Genomic DNA, 22439 nt, shown 5'->3' on the forward strand with positions numbered 1-22439 from the left:
AACAGAGGCCTGCGGCAGCTGGAGCACCTGCAGTCCTCTCCAGGCATGGGCAGCCCCTACGCGAGGGGAGCCAGTTTAGGCCCTGACGTGGTGGTTTTGCTGCAGGTCCCAGTGTCCTGCAGTGTCTTGTCCTGGCATCTCCCACCCTCTCAGCGGCTTCACAGGGCATCTGCCAAAATGCCTGTCTTTTTGGAGACTCGGGCAAGCATCCGAGCAGGACGAGGCCCCCAGCACACCCCAAGCACAGAGGACAAGCTAAGCCAGCTGGCACCGTCCTCCCTCTTCCCAGGGCCCCTGCAGTAGCTTCACTTGGAGAGCACATGCTCTGTGCATGAACATGCCCCAGTGTGGGCCCCCATACTGCCAGAGGAAAGGACTGTCGGGCAGCTTCCTCATCACTACACCCAGGGCCTTTTGTCTTTGATTTTGTTTCGTTGCATGTGTCAGTTTAGAAGGCCACCGGGTTTCTGATTGACAGATTTGGGGATGTCTGCTCACTTGCAGTAGACACGTGTGTGGCTTGTGGCCGGCTAAGGGCCAGGGGTGGCACACAGGCTTCTCTGCCTCAGTTTCCTCACCTGTACAGTGGGCAGAGAAGTTGACATGAGTGGAGCGGGGCCTGCTGGCCCACCTCAGGGCGGGGGGGTGGGGGACCCTGACGATGCCAGCACTTTGAGGACACTTCCAACACTTGCTTTCTAGGAGGAACAAGAGGCAGCTCGGCGCCGGCAGCAGCGAGAAAACAAGAGTAACACAACCACCCCCACGAAGGTGCCCGAGAGCAAGGCAGCTGCGCCTGCGGACACCCCTGTGGTAAGCGCCCACACCCTGGGCCCGCATAGTTGCCGGTAAGCATAGAGCCCAGCCACCCTGCCCTCGCCTTGGAGGGCAGCAGTGCTGGACAGCCCACACATTGGTCACACTGGTCACCGGCCACAAGACAGAGGGGGTTCCTGGGATGCAGTGCACCTTGTCCAGTCACTCTGGATCCTGTGTCTCAGGCTTATTAACAAGAGTTTTGATCCCTCAACATCCCATCCACAGGATTCTGGTGCTGAGGAAGAGAAAGTGGGGACAACTGCCATCAAGAAGCCATCCCCCTCCAAAGCCCGGAAGAAGAAGCTGAACAAAAAGGGGCGGAAGCTGGCCGGCCGGAAGCGCGGGCGCCCCAAAAAGATGAGCACTGCGAACCCTGAGCGTAAGCCCAAGAAGAGCCCGACTGCACTGGACCTGCTGCATTCTCAGACCATGTCCCAGACTGCCGCCGCCTCGCCGCAAGGTGAGCCAACCACAGCCCCCTGAGAGCACACCCTACCCCCAGGCTCCGATAGGTCAGCAGCTGGCAGAAACTCAGTGTTCACAGGGATTTCATAGAACTGCCAAGACCCAGTACCTGGTCATGGCCTTTGGACCCTAAGAGCTATGTCGAGTCTTATCTTTAAAAAGGCAAAGAAGCTCCGTAGAATAGTCTGTAATTCCCTGAGAGGGTGTGCAGGCCAGTTGTTGACACATGGATGCTGTTGTCTCCCCAGATGCGTATAAGTCACCTCACAGCCCGTTTTATCAGCTACCTCCCACTGTGCAGCGGCAGCCACCTGACCAGCTGCTGCTGGCACCCATCCCGCCTGCACTGCAGAAGCTGCTAGGTGAGCCAGACACATGGTGCGGGGCCAGGGGCCTGCCCCCTAGGAGACATTGATCAGTGTCTGGGGACATCTGTGGTCACATTGGGAGTGCACCTGCATCAAATGAGTGGGCAGGACTCCCACGGCCCCAGTGTTGGGGGAGGCCCGTCGGGGATGAACCCTGCTCACCTTGTGGGCCTCCATTTGGAGACCTCTCATGTCTTTAAAAACTGGAACCCTTTAGAATCGTGGGAGCTGCTAGTTTCCCCAGTTCCACGTCAACAGCCTGTGTTTACTGGGAAAAGTGACAGATCTGGTCATGGAAACCCATTGTCTTGGGGAGAAAGAAAATGCAGGTGGTGATGGGAGGAGCTGTAAGAGGCGCTCGCAGGAGGGTCCTCCTGCTGAGGGGTTCTGGGGGGAACCAACCACAGCTGTGGTGGGGGATGCTAAGGCAGTGAGGGGACCAAAAGTGTCGGCACCATCACCAGCAGTTCTTAACAGCATCTGACAATGGCCGGGGGAGCTCCCAGAGAAATCCAAGCCTGCCCCCAGCCCATCAGCCTCGGCCAGGTGGCTTCTGCTCTGAGACCTTGTCCCCGGCTTTTCTAGAGTCCTTTAAGATTCAGTACCTGCAGTTCTTGGCATACACGAAGACCCCTCAGTACAAGGCCAGCCTGCAGCAGCTACTGGACCAGGAGAAGGTGAGGCCCACCGGTATCTGTATCTCCAGCGCTCTTCAGAGGGGCGAGACAGCCGAGCCCTTCACCCTTCACCTGCTGGCCACTGATGTCCCAAGCCTGCCAGGAACATGCTGAGCTTCCTGTCACATCCCCTTGTCCCCGCTCAGAGGGCCCACCCGCAGTGGAGGGCATCTCTGGTGGCACTAGGAGTGTGGGCGTGCTTAGCCCCTGGGCTGGTGCCACCTTCTGATGGCATCCTGGGGAACCAGCCAGCCCTCTGCATGTGTGTGCCACTTCTGCACGTAGGAGATGATAGCATTCATCAGTGAGCCTGTTGGAGGGAGGGGACAGAGTGGAATGGGACCCCATGCTCACCAACCTCATCCCCACAGGAGAAGAACGCCCGCTTGCTGGGCGCTGCACAGCAGCTGTTTGGCCACTGCCAGGCCCAGAAAGAGGAGATCAAGAGGCTTTTCCAGCAGAAACTAGATGAGGTAGAGCCGCCCAAGGCTGGATGACCCAAGGGCAGGATGAAGGGGGTGGGCTGGAGGCACAGCCCTGGACGACTGAGATCCGGAAGGACTACTTTTTTGTGCTGCTTTTTCTGGTGGCTTAGAACCGGGTTCTGGTCAGAGAGCTACTCCCAGTCCAGCCCCACATGGATCCGGCACAGACTTGTGTCCTAGGGTCACCCCCTTGCTCCCTTCTCTGGGGGGGCTACAGCCTCTGTCATGTGTCCATAGTTGGGAGTGAAGGCGCTGACCTACAGCGACCTGATCCAGGCGCAGAAGGAGATCTCGGCTCACAACCAGCAGCTACGGGAGCAGACGGAGCAGCTAGACAAGGATAATAGGGAGCTGCGCACCCAGAGCCTGCAGCTGGTGCGTGCAGGCTGTCTCGGCCCATCCCTCTGTCCTTCTTCGTTCTCTGAGTGCTGCCAATTTCCTTGGCTCTCAGAGCTCATGAACGTGAGCAGGGCCCAGGGCCTGCAGGTGGCTCCTTAGATTCCTGTCAGGCATCCCGGAGGCTCTGATGATTTCACTAGACAGGCCTCTGAGGCAGCCCAGACTCTCCTGGTCCTCAGTTTCCCAATGCTGGACTCCTTAATGAGCTGCCAGGGCCAGGGTACAGATCCATGTGATCTCACTCCTAGGGACCCTGTGGGCATCCGTCGCTGGATGTGCAGGGGCCTCCCTTCTAAGGGGCTACCCTGCCTCATCTCGTGGGACCCCTCACCGTGCTCCTTAGGCATTTCCTACAGGGACCCTGGTCTTTTCCTCGGGTTTTCTCTGCAGCCTGGCCTTCCAGAAGTGAGAGGGAGAAAGGGACCAGCCCCCGGGAACACCTGCCCAGATGCCTGCCCTATCTCTCCTCAGGGCCCAGTGTCCGGGTGGGAAGCAGACCCCCTGCTGGGAAGCCCCAGTGTCCCATCCTCCCCATAGCCACCCACACTCCGAGGCGGGGCCCGCCAGGCCCAGGCTCATGGCCGTGACTGCCTCATCCCCACAGCTAAAGGCTCGGTGTGAGGAACTGAAGCTAGACTGGTCTACGCTGTCCCTGGAGAACCTGCTGAAGGAAAAGCAGGCACTGAGGAGCCAGATCTCCGAGAAGCAGAGACGCTGCCTGGAGCTGCAGGTAGGGCCCAGGACAGGCGCATCGGCCTCTCTGGGCTTCTTCAGCCATGGTGTCAGGAACATGGTCAGAGCCGTCAGCATGCCCTCGGAAGCCGCCCTCCTCTCGAGAACAGGGTACTGGCTCCAGGTGTCACAGTAACTGACGTCCCACTGTCAGCCCTGGAGGGGAACAAGGAACAGGGCAGGTGGAATGCCCCACTTACTCCCAGGGCATCTCGCCTGACCCCAGACTTAAAAGGGTGTCTGAGCACCTACTGGGGAAGTGTTTCTGACACAGCCACGGAACAGCTTGTGCTTGTCTGATGAGGTGACCCGTTCAAGAGCAGCTAGAAAAAAGTGCAGGGGTGGGGGGAAAGCACAGTACAGAGGCTGTGGCTAAGTTCCCAAGTCCAGAACTTTTAAGTGACAGAGTAAAGGGAGACATGCAGCACAGGCATCGGCCATCACAACTGTTCCGTGTGTTCTGGCTCTGGCCCTCATGGCGCCTCCCCAGCCTGGCTCTGTAATAGGCAGAGCGCTTCCAGCCAGCTGAACCTTGGGGCTCTTTCAAGTGGTTTATCATTATAAAATGACACTACAATGAATTTCTCTACACTAATGACTCATCTGAAGGGTATTTCCCTAAAGACCTAGTCTCCAAAGTAGATCTGTGAGCAGTTTAAAGTCCCACAATATGTGGCCCAGGTGTCTTGTGCCCGCCAAGCCAGCAATGTACATTATAGAAAGAGGTTTGCTGACCGTCACCAAAGCCAGGCCTTGTTCCTACGCATGTGCCTGCAAGAACAGTCTCCACAAGGGATTATATTTGAGTTCCGACCCTTCAATGTAATCAAGAAATGGTACATGTTCTTATGGGGAAAAAAACAGAGTATGTGAGCTGAAAGAACAGAAATGTGGTTTGACTGGCAGCTGAGACAGGTAACCTATGTGCTCCTCGGTAGGTCCCTGCTTTCCTCAACTCTGGTGCTGGAATGGCAGTAGGGATAGCAGCATCCCGTTCTGAAAAGCCTGCCCCTACCCCCGTCTTTCTTGGTCTTGGGGTCCCCATTACCTCTCAGTTGTCCCAGACTCCTAGAGGCTGAACCCGTCCTGGGGACTGGGCTGAGCGGCTACTTCCCTCCACCTTCGCTCTCGGGGTGGTGATGGACTCTGACTCACTTCTTTCTGGTGGCACAGACCCTCCTTTAGCCTGCAGTTGCCACCTCCTTCTTCTTTTGCCTCCAGGTCCATCTCGCCCTCTCCTCTCTGCTCCTAGCTCCACAGGGCTCAACTCCAGTCTTGTTTAAGAAGACAAAACTATTTCAGATTCTGCTCATTTCCACTTGTAGCAAAACCCATCCACCTCCCTCCCTCTGCTCCTGAGGATCCTTACTGAGAGCATGAAGTTTTGAGTTTTGGTGTGACTAAAGAGCATTTGTTCTCTGTTAATCTGGAGTTTTGCTCAGTAATGCATGTATTTGTTGGGTAAGGGGGTGGTGCAGTAATGCGAAAATCTGTTATGATAATAAATGATTCACATGGGATCCAAAAATAATAATAATAAAAGAACAGAAATGCCCCATGTCCTGACTCCTGGAAGGAAATGCCCTTTCAAGGGTTGTTTCTGATGTCTTACACTTAATGGGAGCATTGTGTCCTCTATTTCTTGCTTTCTGGGACAGTCAGCAGATGTGCATCTGCAGAACTGTCTTTGACCCTCATATGCTGTCTTGCCCAGAGCGCCCCGATTGAGTTGGGGCGGCTGACTGTCCTGGCCTCCATGTCCCTACAGCCACTGTAGCAGAGTATGCTTGCCCCCTCCCAGGATGGTCCCTTCTGGTGGGCTGCTGGATGGGGCTGGGCCTTGGGCCTGACGCTCTCTGTCTTACAGATCAGCATTGTGGAGCTGGAGAAGAGTCAGCGGCAACAGGAGCTCCTGCAGCTCAAGTCCTGCGTGCCGCCTGATGACGCAGTGCCTGGTCACCTTCGCGGGAAGAGTGGCCTGGGCCGTGAGCTGGAGGCAGAGCCTGGCCGGCTGCACCTGGAGCTGGACTGCTCCAAGCTCTCACTGCCCCATTTTAGTAGCATGAGCCCGGAGCTCTCCATGAATGGCCATGTGTCTGGCTATGAGCTCTGCAGTGCGCTGAGCCGGCCCTCGTCCAAGCAGAACACCCCCCAGTACCTGGCCTCACCGCTGGACCAGGAGGTTGTGCCCTGCACCCCCGGCCACAGCAGCCGACCCCGGCTCGAGAGGCTGTCGGGCCTGGCCCTGCCTGACTACACCAGGCTCTCACCCGCCAAGCTGGTACTCAGACGCCACCTGAGTCAGGACCATGCGGCCAACAGTAAGGCTGCTGCTGGCGAGCTGCACCCACGGTGAGCGTGCGGACTGATGGGTCTGCCCCTGGCACCCTTGGGCCATCATGGGATCTTGGGAGTGGGGCTTATCAGTTTGGAAGGGATTCGGGGGGTTGCTGGGCCCAGGCCACCAGCTCTGAATGCAAAGTCACAGCCAGAGGGGCTCCAAGAGTGACTGAGGGATGTGTCTCATTCCAGAGCTGAGCACACTAAGGAGAACAGCCTTCCATACCACAGCCCGGGCCTCACCAACGGCATCAAACTGAGCCCTCAGTACCCACGGTCCTCATCCCCCATGTCCTTACAGATGACAGGAGAGAAGGGCAGTGAGAAGGTACATACAGCCGCCAGGAGGGACCCATGGGGTGGGGGCATGGGGGTCTGTTCACCTCCACCTGAGCCAGGGCTGTGAGGGACACTCAGTGAATGTCTTGAGTGGGTCTGTTAGGAGAGGGGGTCCAGGTGAGGGCCCAGGTAGAAGCTAGAAGCCCATCCAGGTGAGGGCCCAGGAGTGGGGATCCAGGTGAGGACCGGTGGTGCCAGGAAAATGCAGGAGTGGGGGTGCTCAGGACTCTGTCAGGTCCTTATTCATGGTCACCTCACCCACTGTCCGTGGGGACGAGGCTAGGAAAGTATCTCGATAGCATAGCCCTGTTAGGGAGGTATTGCCTATGGGGACAGAAAGAAGAGGGTGGCTCTATCTGTGTATGTGGCTACAAATTTAAGAAACATTGGAAAGTCAAAGCTTGAGGACTTGGTGATTAGTGGCTGTTGGGTTGATGGGCGGGCCCTGGAAGGTCAGGAGGAGCAGGTTGGGGTGGAGGGCTGGGTTGAGGGGACCATTTGTGCCTGGAGGGTCGCTGTGTCCTTTGGGTGGTGCTCGTGGCCTAGGGTTTGCTGGTCAGCAGGAGCAGGAGGTCTGTTGTGTCTGCAGGGTCTGAAGGAGCGCACCTATGCTAGCAGTGGGGAGGCCATTACCAGCCTGCCTGTCAGCATCCCGCTCAGCACCGTGCAGCCCAGCAAGCTGCCCGTCAGCATCCCCCTGGCCAGCGTGGTGCTGCCCAGCCGCGCCGAGAAGGTGGTGAGTGGGTGCCACCGGGGCCAGGCCAGGGCTCCAGGATGGTGCTGTGCCCAGAACACCAGTGCAGGCAGAGGGGCTGGTGTCTGCTTTTTGCCCCCTTTTGTTAAACTGTGCACTGTTGAATTTTGGACACACCATGGTACCCAAGAAAAACAGCATCTAAAATCTAGATTTAATTACAGTAACATCTTGCTGTTTTCATCTCAGATATTTTTTTGTAAATGGGTTGGTGTGGTGTGTATGGGTGGAGAGGAGATCGAACTACCGGGTACTGTAGAAGCTGGAAGGCCCGTCCCTTCCTTCAGTCCACACCTGCCTTCTCCTGCCTCAATGCGTGTGGACTCATGAGCACAGAACCTCATACAGTGCAGCTTCTCCTTGTCTTTACTGAGATGTAATTCACATAAAATTCACCATGTAAAGTGTGTATTACAATGGCATTCAGTACATTCACAGGGTTGTGCACCTACCACCTCTCTAGTTCCAGAACCTTCCATCACCCAAAAGGAAACTTCATCCCCATTAGCAGTTACCCCCACCTCCCTCCCCAGCCCCTGACAACCACTAACCCACGTCCTGTCTGTGGATGTGCCGGTTCTGAATGTTTCCCATAAATGGATTCACACACTGTGTGGCCTTGTGAGCTGAGCACCGTGTGTTCAAGGTCCACCCACACTGTGGCGAGTGTCACTGCCTCACTCCTTTTCATGGCCAAGTGACACTCCGATGGGTAGATGGGCCACATCTTGTGTATCTTTTCATCTGTCAGTGGGCATTTCTTGTTCCCACTTTTTGGCCACTGTGGACATATGTGTACAGGTTTTGTGTGGACAGTGTTTTCATCTCGTTTCACATAGGAGTGGAATTGCTGGGTCAGATCGTAACTGCAGCCCCTCACTGCTCTCCCTGCCCCCTCCATCTCCAGCCTGAGCCCATTAGCCAGAGCCATCCTTTAGGACCCAAGTCAGATATCTGTCCCTCCCCTTGTCAGACCCTTCTGTAGGCTGTCCCCCATGCCCACACCCTGAGCAGGTCACTTCCCTCTGTACACGCTGCTTCTCACACATGGGCCTTTCTCCCTGCCTCAGGCCCTCAGCATGGCCTGTGGCCCCTCCTCGATGTTCAGCCGCTGGCCAACTCAGCTGACAGTGTGCTCTCTCCACAGAGAAGCACCCCCAGCCCTGTGCCACAGGCACGAGAGTCCTCATCCACACTTGAGAAGCAGATGGGTGCTAATGCCCATGGCGCTGGAAGCAAAGGGCTTGCCCTGGCCCCCGCAGGTGAGAGCGGTCCTCCTACTTTTCCCAGGGGCCAGGCCAGGGGTGTGAGTGAGGCCCCCAGACATGCCAGGGTGGGCTCAGAGCCTAACTCCTCCTGGCTGTTGGGTCTGCGCTGAGTCAGGGCCGTTGTCCCCGCTGGCGGCAGCAGCGCAGCACCGTGTGAACCTGTGGCTGGAGGATGTAGACATGCTAGGTCTAGGTGTATTCCAGCCTACGTGGCAGGATGGCATGGTGGCTGTGTCCTTGTCAAACCACTATGGGCTCCTAGGCCGCTCCATTTCTGGCTGGCTCTGGTCTTCAGAGAGCTCTGATTCTTGACGTGTCTCTGTTGACACAGAGCCCAGGGTACTATGGCTCTGTAGCCTAGTGGGTCTCTGTCACAGCTACTCAGCTCTGATATGACAGGCAGGTGGTGGGCCTGTGCCAATACAGGTCGGGCTGCAGTTTGCCCACCTGCGTGAGAACATGGCTTGTATGGAAATTATTTTCCTAGGCGTAAAGTGAATTGTACAAACTAGTACTGAGACCAGGTCCTTCCCTGGTTTCCTGGTGCCCCACTACTCCAACACTGTGGGATGGCTTTGCAGCTGACAGCATAACCCAGTTCTGGGCAAAAGACAAATTCTGTCTCAGTCGGACATCACCCGGGTTTCTGAGCTTCTAGGGGAGACCCCCAGAGAGGTCTTGGGGTGAGGAGTTGGGGACGGGCTCCAGGGCTTCCTATGGTGCCACACCCAAACATGGGAAAGAGTTTCCTGCACCTGGGCACTCTCGTGCCAGCCTGAGGGCGCCTGCCTGTCCCTCTGTGCCATCTCTGGTGGCAACCACAACATGGAGGGCGGTTCTTAGGGCCTGAGTGTTCTCACCAGTTCCACCCCAGCTGGCACCATCCTCAGCCAGTCTGGGCGTCCTCTCCTGGGACTTGCTCCCCTGAGAAACGGTGTCTTTCTCGACAGGTTTCTCCTACACCGGCTCGGTGGCCATCAGCGGGGCCCTGGCAGGCAGCCCGGCCCCGCTTGTTTCTGGAGCCGAGCCCCCAGCCTTTGACGAGTCCTCTAGCTCAGGGAGCCTCTTTGCCACCATGGGCTCCCGCAGCTCTACCCCGCAGCATCCCCCACTGCTGGTACAGCCCCGGAACTCTGGCCCGGCCTCCCCTGCCCACCAGCTCTGCGCCAGCCCCCGGCTTGGCACTGCCCAGGGCCCGCTTCCTGACGCCAGCAAAGGGGACCTTCCCTCCGAGGCTGGCTTCTCAGATCCAGAGAGCGAGGCCAAGAGGAGGACCATCTTCACCATCTCGGCTGGCACCAGCAGCACCAAGCAGTCGCCTTCCAACAAGCACAGCCCTCTGCCTGCGAGTATCCGCGGGGACAGCAGCCAGAGCCACGGGCAGGACAGCCGCAAGCGGGGCAGGAGGAAGCGGGCGTCAGCAGGAACCCCCAGCCTGAGCTCGGGTGTGTCCCCCAAGCGCCGGGCCCTGCCATCCGTCGCCAGCCTCTTCACACAGTCTTCAGGGTCCCCTCTCAACCTTAACTCCATGGTGAGGCCAGGAAGGAGCGGCTGGGACGGGGGTCGGGGGGCTTGCCCAGCATAAACAGCTTGGCATCTGGGTGCCCTTTCCCCCAGGCCCACCCACGCGCAGGAAAAGGCACGGGGTGGGCTTCGTGGTTCCTGGGGCTCCGCCAACCGGAAGGCTCTGGTGAGGAGGGACCCAAGCACAGCCCATGGGGTTGGTGTGAGGGGACTGTTGACAGGGTTGTGCTGTCTGTGCTGCTCCCTCAGGTCAACAACATCAACCAACCTTTGGAAATCACGGCCATCTCGTCCCCCGAGAGCTCCCTAAAGAGCTCTCCTGTCCCTTACCAGGACAACGACCAGCCACCCGTGCTCAAGAAAGAGAAGCCCCTGAACCAAACCAATGGGGCCCAGTATTCCCCGCTGACCTCAGATGAGGAGCCGGGCTCTGAGGATGAGCCGGGCAGTGCCAGGTGAGGGGTTGGGCTGGACTGGGTGGAGAGCACAGCAGGGCTCTTAAGCACAGGCCCTCGTGGTCAGGTGTGACCTCCCGGGGACAGGTAGCTTCCCCCTGCCGATAGTTGGTGGGCGCAGGGGTTCTTAACAACCCCTCCCCCAGCCCCTGGCCCTCACCTTCTGCTTACTGTCTGTGAATCTGACTCCTCTAGGGACTCCTGTGAGTGGGACCACACAGTATTTGTCCTTCTGTGACTGGCTTATGTCACTGAGCATCATGGCCTCAGGGTCCATCCACATTGCAGCAGGTGTCAGTGTTTTTTCTTGCTAAGGCCCAGTAACATTCTGTCGTGTGGATGGACCACATTGTGTTGTTATGTCATCCATCCATGGACACTCTGGTTGCTTCCCGTTTTAGCTGCTGGGGACCATGCTGCTGTGCACACTCACAGACATGTTTATCTGTCTCAGTTTCCCTCATACTGAGTGGTGGAGTTGCTGGGTCTGTGTTTAACTTTGCAAGGAGCTGCCTTCCTGTGTCCCTACAGTGGCCACCTGCTGCACGTCCCCACCAGCTGTGCTCATCCAGCTCCTCCCCGTATCGCTGGCCTGTTGCTTCCTGCTTCTGTCCTTTAGTGTAACAGCCGCTCTTGTGAGCGTGGAGTGGTGTCGTGGTCCTGGCTTCCATTTCCCTGACCACTGTTGAGAGTCACCTGATGTTGAGTCACCTGATGTGTCATCTGTGTCTGCTTGGGTCCTTGGTCCCCTCTGTCCTTGGGTGTCCTGTGCTGCTGTTGAGTTATGAGAGTGCTTTATGTGTTCTATTATAGATCCATGACCCCTTACAGACACATGGCGTGCGAATGTTTCCTTCCCCGCCCTGGGCTGTCTGTTCATTCTCTTGCTGGTGTCCTTTGAAGCACAGAAGTGTCACATTTTGACCAAGTCCCATTCCTCTGTGTTTTCTTTTGTTGCCTCTGCTTTCGGTGTCTTGTCAAAGTTATTCCTTTTTGTTCCTCGTCCACATACACACATTACATTTTAGAACTTGCACTTGGGTGCTCTATGCTTGTGTTAGGCACGTCCAACTTAGCAGTTTCCGAATTCTTTCAGAAGCTCCCCTGTGTCTGGAGGTCATAATGTCCTTTGGGACAGACCGCACAACACTGACACAGAATGCACACTATTTATAATTGCGCTGCTACAAATTCCGGCTGCTGCAGCATCCTGCATGCTGTGCATCACATGCACCGCAGTGGGCACGCGGTCTTTAACAGTGTGAGAGAAGTGAGTGGAGACAGCTCGTAGGGACAGTGTGTCTGTATATGTGGAGATGGAGGCCCTGTTCCTCTGTGGTGGCTGAGCCCTCAGCCCTGTCCCCTACCAGGGACAGCTTCGTGCTAGCGCTGGGGCTGCTGCACGGGCATGAGAGGCACCAGGGCCTGCCCGGCCTCCTGTGCAGCTCATACATACAGCTCTGCGTGTGCACGTGGATTTCAAACAGTCACTGTCCTTTTTTTTTTGTTTTTGATAGAATCGAGAGAAAAATTGCAACGATCTCCTTAGAAAGCAAATCTCCTCCAAAAACCTTGGAAAATGGTGAGTAACAGTGCTCCTGTCCCTTGACTCCCCAGTGCTAAGTGACACAGCCCCAGGGTGGCAGTGACACCCAGGCTCAGCCCACTGCCTACCTGTGAGAGGACCACACCAGGCTTCTAGAATTGCCTCTGGGGGACGTTGGGTACCGCCTGGCCACCTCCCCCCATCCTCCCTGCACAGGAATACCTGGGCAGACAGCGTTGTCGGAAAGATGGTCCCCAGGGCAGGCCAGTTTCAGCACTGCAGGGCACCACATCCTTGGTTGCCGAGGCAGCGAGTCTGTTTCCTTCCTGGTTAGATGGGCCAGAGCCTGATTTCTGTGCTGGCCCACCACATGGCTGCTTCTGTCCTCGCCTTCTGCTGCAGTCCCACTCTCACCACACACAGTGCTGGCACGACCTCCCAGGACAGGCCCATGTGAATCTAAGTGCTATTCTCTGGCTGGAAGGGCGTCTGAGCCACGATGGTCTGAGCCCATGCAGCTCCCTCCTGGACCCCCTCATGGAGCCCATACCACAGCTCCTGCCCCGCTCGGCCCCTTGGAGGCACCCAGGCCTCAGCCCCTGCCTTTCCTTGTCAGGTGGTGGCCTGGCGGGAAGAAAGCCAGTGCCCGCCAGCGAGCCTGTCAACAGCAGCAAGTGGAAGGCCACCTTCTCGCCCATCTCCGACCTCAGCCTGGCCAAGGCCACTGACAGCCCACTACAGGCCAGCTCCACTCTGGGCCAGAACTCCCTGTTTGCTTTCCGGCCCACCCTAGAGGAGCCCAGCTCAGTTGACGCCAAGCTGGCCTCCCACCCCAGGAAGAGCTTCCCCAGTGCCCTGTCGGCGGCCGGTGGGCTGAGCCCAAACAGCAACCCTCCCAATGGCTTCGCCTTCAGTGGGGGCCTGGCCACTGACCTCAGTTTACACAGCTTCAACGATGGTGCTTCTCTCTCCCACAAGGCCCCCGAGGTGGCCAGCCTGGGCACCCCCCTGAGCTTTCCCGCCCTGCGGGGCAAGGAGGGCAGCACAGAGTCTGGCCCCTTTGTGAACAAGAGGCAGCTGGACGGACTGAACAGCCTGAAGGGCGAGGGGGGCAAGGGCAGGGAGGCAGAGCTGGGCCTGCCCTCATGCACGCCCTCAGACAAGGCCTCACTGGCACATGGCAAGGCAGGCAAGGGCCGGGACCGCGAGCCTGACTTCAAGAACGGCCACAACCTCTTCATTTCTGCTGCCGCCGTGCCCCCCGGGGGCCTCCTCAGCGGCCCGGGCCTTGCCACAGCAGCATCTTCGGCGGGCAACATGGCCTCCTCTGCCCAAACACACCGGCCCTTCCTGGGCACCTTCGCACCCAGCCCGCAGTTCTCCCTGGGCCCCATGTCCCTGCAGGCCAACCTGGGATCATCCGTGCTGCAGTCCCTGTTCAGCTCTGTGCCGGCTGCCGCCGGCCTGGTGCATGTCTCGTCCGCTGCGACCAGACTGACCAACTCACACGCCATGGGCAGTTTTTCATCCGGGGTGGCAGGCGGCGCAGTTGGAGGTAGGAAGGAGCGCATCTTTCCCAGCTGACTCGGGTCTCGAAGGACCTACTCTGGGGTCCAAGACGCCAAGCCGCAGGCCATCATCAGTGCCTCTTGGACCGCTGGGTTTAATCACAACTGCTTTACAGGTTCCCTTCCAGAGCCCCCTAAGGGTCGAGAGGCTGTGCCCGCGTGACCTCTTGTGCCCACTTTGCACCTGCCACCTCGTTCCTTTTCATGAAACACAGATGTGACTGTCACTTGGGCAGAGCACTCACGCGTGAGTCGGCCTGGCAGGCTCTGGTTGTGACGGCATCTTGTACCTTCAGGAGAGCTGGCACCGAGACTAGGGCTTTCCTGCCTGCCTGTGGAGGTCACCATCAGACCTGACACAGCCCATGGGCTCTGGGTGGTCTTGGGGGCTGGAACTGGAAAGAGTGACCACAGTGCCTGCTGCGAGGGAGCTCCGTGTAGGGTAGAGCAGAGCCACAGGGTGGGCCCTCGGTGGTCTCAGACCACTGCTGCAGGCTCCTTGCTGGGCACAGGCAGGCGAGATGCTCACAGCTGGGAGACCCTGGCGGCCTGCCTGAGGGGGGTGTGGCCGTCCTGCAGGCAAGTCTCACCTCTGCTCTGCCTACTGCTTTGCCCCTGCACCTGCGTGCACGCGGAGCTGCGGTTGCTGTCCGCTTCCCCTTTTGTGTGTGTCTCTTCGCTTGCCTGGAGAATGCCGCCTGTTGAAGCTGAGTTTTTCTCTCCTGTTTGCAGGTGTCTTTAACCACGCGGTGCCTTCCGCCTCCTCTCATCCGTTTGGAGCCAGTTTCGGCAGCGGGGCTGCGTGTCGCAGTGCCACGCTGAGCTTAACCCCGCTGCAGGCGGTGGCCAGCACCCCCGCCTCTTCCTTTCAGGCCCCGCCCTCCCTGGAGCCGCGGCAGCCCCCACCCCAGCCCCTGGGCCGGCCCCCTGCGGGGCCGCCTACCCTCCACGTGCCCCTTCCTCCTAACGCCGCCTTGCCTCCCGCTCATGCGCTGCTCCCTGCTAACTCTGAGCCCGCGCTCCTGCAGAACCTGGCTCCCCTCCCTGCTAACCAAGCTTTCTTACCCGTCTCCTCTGCCGCTTCTCTGCCGCCTGCTAACGCCTCTCTGTCCATCAAGCTCGCCTCCCTCCCGCACAAGGCCTCCCGCCCCTCCTTCACGGTGCACCACCAGCCCCTGCCTGGGCTGGCCCTGGCCCAGGCTGCGCCCGTGATCCCACAGGCCAGCTCCACGGGGCCATCCGCTGTGTGGGTTTCCCTTGGCATGCCGCCTCCTTGTGCCGCGCGCCTTGCGGGGGTTAAGCCGCGATAAAGACCTTGCTTAGCTAGCAGTTCTGTTATGTAAGGTAAGGCTAGAGCCCAACCAGGTGGCCGGTATAAGAAACTCAACTGTCCTTCCTTTCGCAGAGAATAGACGGGTCCACAGCGCTCTGCGCAGCGACCTGGGGACTGAGGCTGCTCTTCCGTGGCTGATGGGTGGAGACTCAGTTCTGAGAGGCGCAAAGGAAACATAAGCGCAGGGTGGGAAGGGAGATTGTGTGTGGCTGCCATGCACATTGGCCGCGCTAAGTGATGCCTGAGTGCCAGCACAGAGCTCAGGAGGGGTGTGGTTAGCCCTTGCTGCCCGCCTGGACCTTCACACTAGGTTCCTCGTAGCACTCCTGACCAGGGGGCAGCACATCAGGAAGGCTCTGCAGGCCAGAGGCTGCATTCAGTCTTTCACGGAGGGGACCAGTTCAGTCTTGCTGCCATTCTCCGGCTGTCTGTCTGCAGTGGTCAGGGACCCGGGCAGCCCCGGTGTGGGACCATGGGGGCAGCTCAGAAGCCCACCTTGATGTCTGTTTACTCCTGGGCCTCTCACACCCTGTTTACTTGAATGCACCTTGTAGGGTTTTAGGAAAATCCAGAGCATTTAAGGCCCCTGGTACTAAGTGAGACTTCAGAAGAAAGCTGTACGTTGTGCTCTTTGGCTAGAGGTCCTTGCTGGAAGGCCCCACCGACATACACCCCGGGACTGATAGGCAGCATGAAGGGCTGTCTGACAGATGGGTAGTGCTCCTCCGGCTTCCAGGGAACTGGACCAGTGCATTTTGCATGTCATTGTGGAGTCAGTGGAGAGCAGTGTAGGAAGGGCCCATCTTTGGGAATGGGATGAGGAAGGTGGCCATGAGGCCTTCGGGGAGGATCCCAGTTTGCTCCTCTGCTGTCTGTGAGGGCTTTAGGGAGCTGAGCCCTGGAGCAGCTGACCCAGCCAATGCTGGTGCCGCCTTAGCATCCCCTGGGGTGAGGGCTTTCCCAAGCAAGACTACCACCTACAGGCAAGTGCTTGAGGAACAAAAGCCGGGTGCTGACCAGGCACTGCAGGCCAGGCGCAAGGTGTGCCTGCTGTTCTCAGCCTTTTGCATGTGTTTAAGTGGAAATAGACATTAGGTCACAGGAGTCTGACAGCCTCCCAGTCAGGGCTCGGGTCTAGTGGGCTGTGCCTTGGTCCTATTGGAAAAGCCTGGAAGGTAGGTTGGCTGTAGCTCACAGTGGCCTCTTGCCATCAGAGAAGGTGCTGTGGCCAGGACTGCCTGGAAGAGGTCAGGGGTGTACACCTGCGTCTGGGCGTCAGGCTCCCCATTTTGGCCTGCAGTGGACACCTGCCTTCTATCCGTCCATAATAAGTCTCCCTGGGCTGCACAGCAACACCTCACTTAGGGGTATGCAGGCTTGTCAGGACCCCCATGAGCAGTGCCTAGCCTGTGGTGACCAGAGAGGGTCTCCATTCCAAGGTTCCCAGGGAGGGGGGGAGGCCAGGAACCAGAGCCCCATGAGGGCCTTGGGACGGTGACCTCCCACCTCTGGGCCAGGGGCATGGCATGAGGGTGACTGCGATGATCGCGTCCTGTCTGTCCATCCATCTGTAGGCTTTGGTTCCCCAGCCTGGGGACATGTGGGCTTCTCTGAGTGAAACACTAACTCTGTGCTGCCTTTCCTCCTGCGCCGGTCTCTGCAGGTAACTAGGATTTCTACCTCAACCGCGACACCTGTGTGAGGACAGGTGGGCCACAGGAACAGCGGCTAACCACCGGACAGCAGGACGGACTGAGGACGAAGCTGTGCCGTGAGTCCATGCTGCACAGACATGCAGGAGATGCTGGACCTGGCTCCAGCTTGTACTGTTGATAGTTTTAGATAAAGTATTTATCATTTTTTAAAATGTATAAACAATTTTGACTTATTTTATTCCACCGAAGTCATAAAGGCAACCTATTGAGAAATGTAAATACTATATATGAGAGGATCTATATAAAGACATTGACCCGACGGACTGGCCCGCCAGCGGAGACCCTGACAGCCGGGCCCGGTGCTATCTCGCCGCCAGGCCTCACCGCCTCCACGTTCTCTTGGTGCTGACTCGAGGTTGACCAACGCCAAAACCAGCCCTTGCTGCACCCTTCCCGTCATCCCACACTCTCCCGTACCAAAGGCACGCCTGTCTTCAGGTCGAAGGTGGTTCACTCGGTTTCTAATGTCCCTCAGAAAAAGCCCTCTCCCCCCATCACTGTGAACACTCCGGCCAGACTGTCAGCCCTGGGTCCTGGGACAGCGCCTATGGTGTGGGAACGCGGGTGGGCCGCAGGGCGTCCTGATGCTGCGGGAGGAGGCTGCTGTGAATGGTGCTTGTGGGGGGTCTGGTATCTGCCCCATTGCCGGGCTGCTGGGAAACAAGTGCTTTACTTTGTACATGCGTCTTGGACTTGGGCTTGCACAGCCCAGTGAGGCGTGTAGCCAGCCTGAGGTGGCTGGCCGGGGCATGTGGCAGGTTAGCCGTGGGTGCCTGGTGTGTCTGTACAGAAGAGTCACGCTGACGAGTGACAGTATTTTATAGAGATGTGATGAAAATTTATAAATTTCATAGACTTGACTTCATTTATTTTTAGATTGTATAATGCACAGTAAACTTAAAAGGGAGAAAGAAAAGTGAGGGGGGAGACTTTTTTATTTATTCAAGTGCACACAAGTGGCATTGGCCCAGGGCCAGAGCACCCCTTGTCCCTCTGGTCAGCCCATGCCACTGCTCCATGTTTCCACTGGCCTTCCAACCCCGCAGCTGGGGTGACACCTGTCCCCACTGGAGTAGCCTCCATGGTGCTTGGGAACTCGTGCCCGGGGGTGTGCGGGAAGGGCAGAGGCAGGCTTCGCAGGAAGGCAGGAGAGCTGTTGCTGATGCTTCCAGGGTTGCCAGCAAGGTTCTTGGGTCCCTCCAGCACAGCCATCTCTAACTAGTTCTGGATCTGTTGTCTGTAGAGTCCCTGAAAAAGCGAGTCCAGAAGCCCTCAGGACCCCATTGTGGGAGCTCCAGAAAGGGCTGGGCAGGTGCAGTCAGAGCCTGGGCCTCAGGTGCTTGCCCCCAGGAGGTGATACCCTCCCACCCTCCCCAAGGAACAAAGAAAGTCCTCTTTCTAAAGGTAGGGCTGTGCATAGGAATTTGACCTGTTCTTGGATTAAAGGCCTGAGCTCCACATTCCCCAGCCTGGCCAACAGGGGCTTCTGCCAGGCCCCTGCCTGGGAGGGTTGGTGTGGGAGCCACTCCCTCCTGATCCTTGGGGGCAAGGCAGGCCTTGGCTGATGGGAGTGGGGGGGACGCCTGGGAGACCCTGCCTCCTGTATAACCTGAGGTGGTGCCTGGCCCAGAGCAAATCCAGGCTGAAGATGGTGCTCGGTCAGGTTCTTGGAACCAGCTGCCCTGGCTCCCTTCCCTCCTGGTCAGTGCACGAAGGTGCTGTGTTCACCCCAAACCCCACATCCTCCCTCATCAGGAGCACAAGGCCCCCTAAAAAAGCTGCAAGGCTGACAACAGCAGTCACAGTACATGGCGAGCCCCTGGTCTGGCACCAAGCAACCCTGTACTCAACACTGCATCCCTTCTGCGTGACCATCGGCCACCGTGGGGGACTTCCTACTGACACGCCCTATCTGCCCACAGTAGTTAGCACTGGGGGTCTTTCTGTGCCCACCCTCTGAGCCCCCATACCCTCCTGACTGGGAGATCGATCGGCCACTCTTGGCCGCCAGGGAGGGAAGGCCATTAGGCCCCATGAGGAGTGGGGTCTGGTCTCTGTGCAGAGACCCAGTGCTTCTGTGACCATGGGCAACTTCAGGGAAGCCCAGGGCTGCAAGGGCACTTTGCTCAGGAAACCTAACTTGGACGACCCTCCCGGTCAGGAGGAGCCAGACTTCCTTTCAGCTATGACTTGTAACTTATTTAAGACCCACTCACCCCTTTATTTATCCGCGCCACTTGCTGTAGGAGGCTGTTTCTTGTTCATACCCCACCCCACCCCGCCATGATTCCCATTCAGCCTCAACCTTGACTATTAACTCAGTTGGGGCCCTGCCTGCTTTGTGGTTCTAATAGACTGTTTCAGTTGGGGGTGCTGGTGTGGCCTTCTTTCCCTGAGGGAACCCCACTGCAGTCTGATTTCCATCTCTAAACTGTAATAAAAGACTTTTCACGTCAACCTGGTCTATTGGAATTTCTTCCTGGTTATCACATGGTGAGACCATAGCCTTGAGGGCCCCAGGTGTAAAGGATGGTCACTCCCAACAGAGTCCCCACATGCTCCTCAAAGCAGCTGCTGTGACTGTGGCAGACAGCGAGCACCCACCTCAGAGAGGCCCAGCCCCTACCGGGCTTACACCTGACTAGGTCCGGCACCCGAAGGACAGCCCTTTTGATGAACTAAAAAACCAACTTCACTAGGACTCAGACATGGGCAAAACCCTTCCTGAGGTCCCACGTGCACTCAAGGGGAAGGCCTGTGACAAGGGGTGGGATCAAGGGCCACCTGAGAATCCCATCACATCCCCGCCTCCATCCCACCTTAGGGCCTGTGAGCACCAGAGGCCCCGTGGGCCGGGCTCCTAGCCTCCCTGACTTTCCTGGGTTATTGGTCTCCTCCCCATTTGGGCAGCCCAGCCCCTTCTTCCCAGGCACTTAAACCTCAGGCCTGTTGAAGACCCGTCCCCCAAGAGGCTTATTTCCTTCAGGAGCCAGCTCCACGGGCCTGTGGTGGGCACGTGTTCCTCTGCACCACCAACCCATGTGGAAAAGAGGTACCTTTATTTGAATAAAATAAGCACACCAGCCCAAAGGCAAACGCTCCCAGCTCTGCCCAGAGGCATCCAGCCAGGGCCTGGCTCTCAGCAGAATTCATAGCCCAGGAGGCACAGCCCCGTGGCCCTACACAGCATCATCTAGCTTCATACATCCAGCCTGTGCTGCGCTGGCCTCAGACACTCGTCAGGCCCTGGATAGATGTGTCCAAGGGACCAGGCACAGCTCCTGGGAGTGGACACTCATTCGCTGGCAGCAGCATGTGGCACCAAGAGGTGCCAGATAAGTCTGGTGGGTCCCAAGGCACAGCCCCTGACCACCCTCAGCAGCCTGGGGCTTTCGAAGTCTCTAAGCCAAAACACCTCGTTCCACAAATCCAGGCTTGAGGAGGAAGCCCAGGCCCCGGCCAGGATGTGGGGCAGGGGACTCCTTTCAGCACCGGTGAGTAAAGCTGAGGAGCCTGAAACCAGACTAATGCCTTCTAGCCGCTCAGCTGGAACCGGGCCTCCTCTGATATGCCGAACTGCTCCAGGGGGTCCTGTGGGGTGGATAGCGCAGCATGAGCCCCAGCCCACGAGTCAGCCCCCTCCTGTGCCATGTGCCCCATGCCCACCTTGCCGGTCATCTTCTGGATCTCGTTTCTATAAAAGATGAGGCTCCTGCGCATGAACTCGTAGCTGGGGAAGAAAGTGGCCTGTGCTCAGAGGGCCGGCTCTACCTCCACCCCAGGCTCCCCGGGCCGCCCATGCCCCACCTGGCTCGACGAAGAGCCCCCATCCACTCCTGACACTGCTCCTCGCTACAGCACTCAAAGTAGTACTTCCTCTCCGGGTCCTCGATGAAGCCTGCAGAGGGAGGGGCCCCATCTGTCCTGCTCACTCCCACCCCCACCGACCACAGGCTTCAGCTTCCTGTTGCCACTGTCCACAGCTATCCCCTCTCCCGGCCCGGGCTTATCGCTTCCCACCACAGCTGTGGGTTGAACTGTGTCCCCCAAAAAGGGTATGTTCAAGGCCTAGCTCCTGGAATCTGGGAACAGGGCCCTATGTGGATATAAGATCATTGCAGGTATAATTAGTTCAGGTGAGGTCACAATGGAGATGGATGGACTCCTAATCCAATAGAACTGGTATCCTCATAAAAAGGGGGAATTGACAAAGACACACAAAGAAAAGGCCCCGGACAATGAAGGCAGAGAGGGGTGATGCTTCTATAAGCCAAGGAGCGCCAGAGGCTGCCAATAGCTTCCAGAAACTGGGAGAGCCTGGGACAAATTATCCTCAGAATTAACCAGTTCTGCTGACACCCTAACCTGGAACTTCTGCCCTCCAGCACAGGGAGAAGTAAGTTTCTACTGCTGAAGCTCCCCAGTCTGTGGCAACCCCAGGAAACTTGAAGCTCCGGCTTTCCCTTAAAACTCAACCCTCTCAAGGAGACCCAGGAGAATCCTCCGGGGTCCCCAGCACAGAGAACGGGTAAAACAGCAAGGCACCCCAGAGAACAATACTCCGCAAGACAAGAGAATGTCCTCTTGACCTTCAGGGTGTCAGCTAGGGAGTGGCTGGGACGGGTACGCACAGCCCACAGGGAAGGAGCCCAGCCCTGCCCCGAACAGCAAACTTTGTTCCTGGGGAGAGGCAGGTCGGTGCTGGAAGACATGACTGGCCTGGCCCCACTCCCCGCACTCACAGATGGAGAAGTCGCTGGGCTCTTCCTGGGTGACTCTACAGTGCTCCAGCAGCAGGGCTCCGACGGGCTGGGGACAGATGGGACGAATGCGCGGGCCATCCTAAGACCCTAGGACCCAGCCCTCAGCCCTCAGCCCCTAGCCCGGGGCCCGCCTCCCCGCCGCCCTACCTCGGCCTCATCCGTCCGGAAGTAGAAGAGGAAATTAACAACCAGCTTCACCAGCCGCCGCTTCACCACTGCGGACACAGGGTGGGCTCGCAAAGGCTCGGCGGCCGCCCACCCCGCCGCGGCCCGCCCGTTGCGGCCCCCCGGCCCCCGGCCCCCGGCCCGCTCACCGCTGCCTTTCTTGGGGCCCCGCATGCCCAGCTCGGCTGCGAGCTCGGCCGGCTGCCGAGACAGCGCCTGCAGCTCCTTCTCGTTGTAGCGCATGGCGCCCCAAGACCCAGAATGTGGAGTACGGGCCACACCCAACCGGCCGTCGTCCCCGCTCGCGCCAAAAATGTCCCAGGGCACCGTCCCGGAAGCTCTCCCAGAGCTACTGCGCCGGCGCGCCCCCAGGGCTGTCCATCCTGTCAATCACCGGCGAGCGACGCTGGAGTTCCGGGGTCCACAGGGACCCAGTGGAGCCCTCGTGGAACGCACGGATAATGGTCGAGGCAGACTGTTGTTATATGTGTCATGCAATGTTAGGCCCCGGGTAAAAAAAAAAAATAAAGCACCCCTAGGACTGGCAGCGCCCTTAACTGAAATGGACAAGAACAGGGGACGAGTCGCAGCCCTCTTTCCCGCGAGAACTGACACGCGCGAGTACAAGCAACCGAGAGGTCGCTAAGAGCCTGGTGGGCATGCGCACTTCAGCTTCCGGCCTGCACTCTCAGCCCAGCCCCCTTTCTTCTCACCTATGGAACTT

At 58.2% G+C, this 22439-nt stretch overlaps 2 protein-coding genes across 12 annotated transcripts in view; one reads left to right on the plus strand and one right to left on the minus strand.

Moving 5' to 3' along the window:
- DOT1L (DOT1 like histone lysine methyltransferase) overlaps nucleotides 1–19244 on the plus strand; it is a 57809-nt gene extending 38565 nt beyond the window's left edge. For 6 of the 8 annotated variants that reach the window (XM_019657291.1, XM_019657290.1, XM_019657284.1 and 3 more), the window contains 16 exons: nucleotides 703–813; nucleotides 1045–1279; nucleotides 1533–1646; nucleotides 2238–2329; nucleotides 2701–2802; nucleotides 3052–3189; nucleotides 3818–3943; nucleotides 5813–6297; nucleotides 6478–6613; nucleotides 7214–7360; nucleotides 8526–8640; nucleotides 9597–10177; nucleotides 10420–10625; nucleotides 12143–12207; nucleotides 12788–13726; nucleotides 14472–19244. In XM_019657291.1, the coding sequence (XP_019512836.1) occupies nucleotides 703–813; nucleotides 1045–1279; nucleotides 1533–1646; nucleotides 2238–2329; nucleotides 2701–2802; nucleotides 3052–3189; nucleotides 3818–3943; nucleotides 5813–6297; nucleotides 6478–6613; nucleotides 7214–7360; nucleotides 8526–8640; nucleotides 9597–10177; nucleotides 10420–10625; nucleotides 12143–12207; nucleotides 12788–13726; nucleotides 14472–15049 (4170 nt within the window). In that variant the 3' untranslated portion in view covers nucleotides 15050–19244. The remainder of the gene's footprint in view (nucleotides 1–702; nucleotides 814–1044; nucleotides 1280–1532; nucleotides 1647–2237; nucleotides 2330–2700; nucleotides 2803–3051; nucleotides 3190–3817; nucleotides 3944–5812; nucleotides 6298–6477; nucleotides 6614–7213; nucleotides 7361–8525; nucleotides 8641–9596; nucleotides 10178–10419; nucleotides 10626–12142; nucleotides 12208–12787; nucleotides 13727–14471) is intronic. The other 2 variants (XM_019657285.1, XM_019657292.1) reach the window with 2 other exon arrangements.
- PLEKHJ1 (pleckstrin homology domain containing J1) lies at nucleotides 17705–22371 on the minus strand. Of its 4 annotated transcripts, XR_002125608.1 has the most exons (7): nucleotides 21865–22363; nucleotides 21698–21765; nucleotides 21530–21596; nucleotides 20595–20685; nucleotides 20454–20517; nucleotides 20203–20378; nucleotides 17705–18035 (listed from the first exon to the last, which is right to left on the minus strand). XR_002125608.1 is itself a non-coding variant. In XM_019657296.1 (6 exons), exons 1-6 carry the CDS (start codon nucleotides 21956–21958, stop codon nucleotides 18006–18008), a joined length of 414 nt encoding a protein of 137 aa, XP_019512841.1. In that variant the 5' UTR covers nucleotides 21959–22371; the 3' UTR covers nucleotides 17705–18005. The 4 variants fall into 4 exon arrangements, 3 of the variants coding, with proteins under 3 accessions (XP_019512841.1, XP_019512840.1, XP_019512839.1); XM_019657296.1 differs by lacking the exon at nucleotides 20203–20378 and having other exon boundaries at nucleotides 21865–22371; XM_019657295.1 differs by having other exon boundaries at nucleotides 17705–20378.
- Nucleotides 22372–22439: the final 68 nt, after the last annotated feature.

The sequence above is a fragment of the Hipposideros armiger genome, unplaced genomic scaffold (assembly GCF_001890085.2).
Source record: "Hipposideros armiger isolate ML-2016 unplaced genomic scaffold, ASM189008v1 scaffold_275, whole genome shotgun sequence".
In the NCBI taxonomy this organism is placed as follows: domain Eukaryota; kingdom Metazoa; phylum Chordata; class Mammalia; order Chiroptera; family Hipposideridae; genus Hipposideros; species Hipposideros armiger.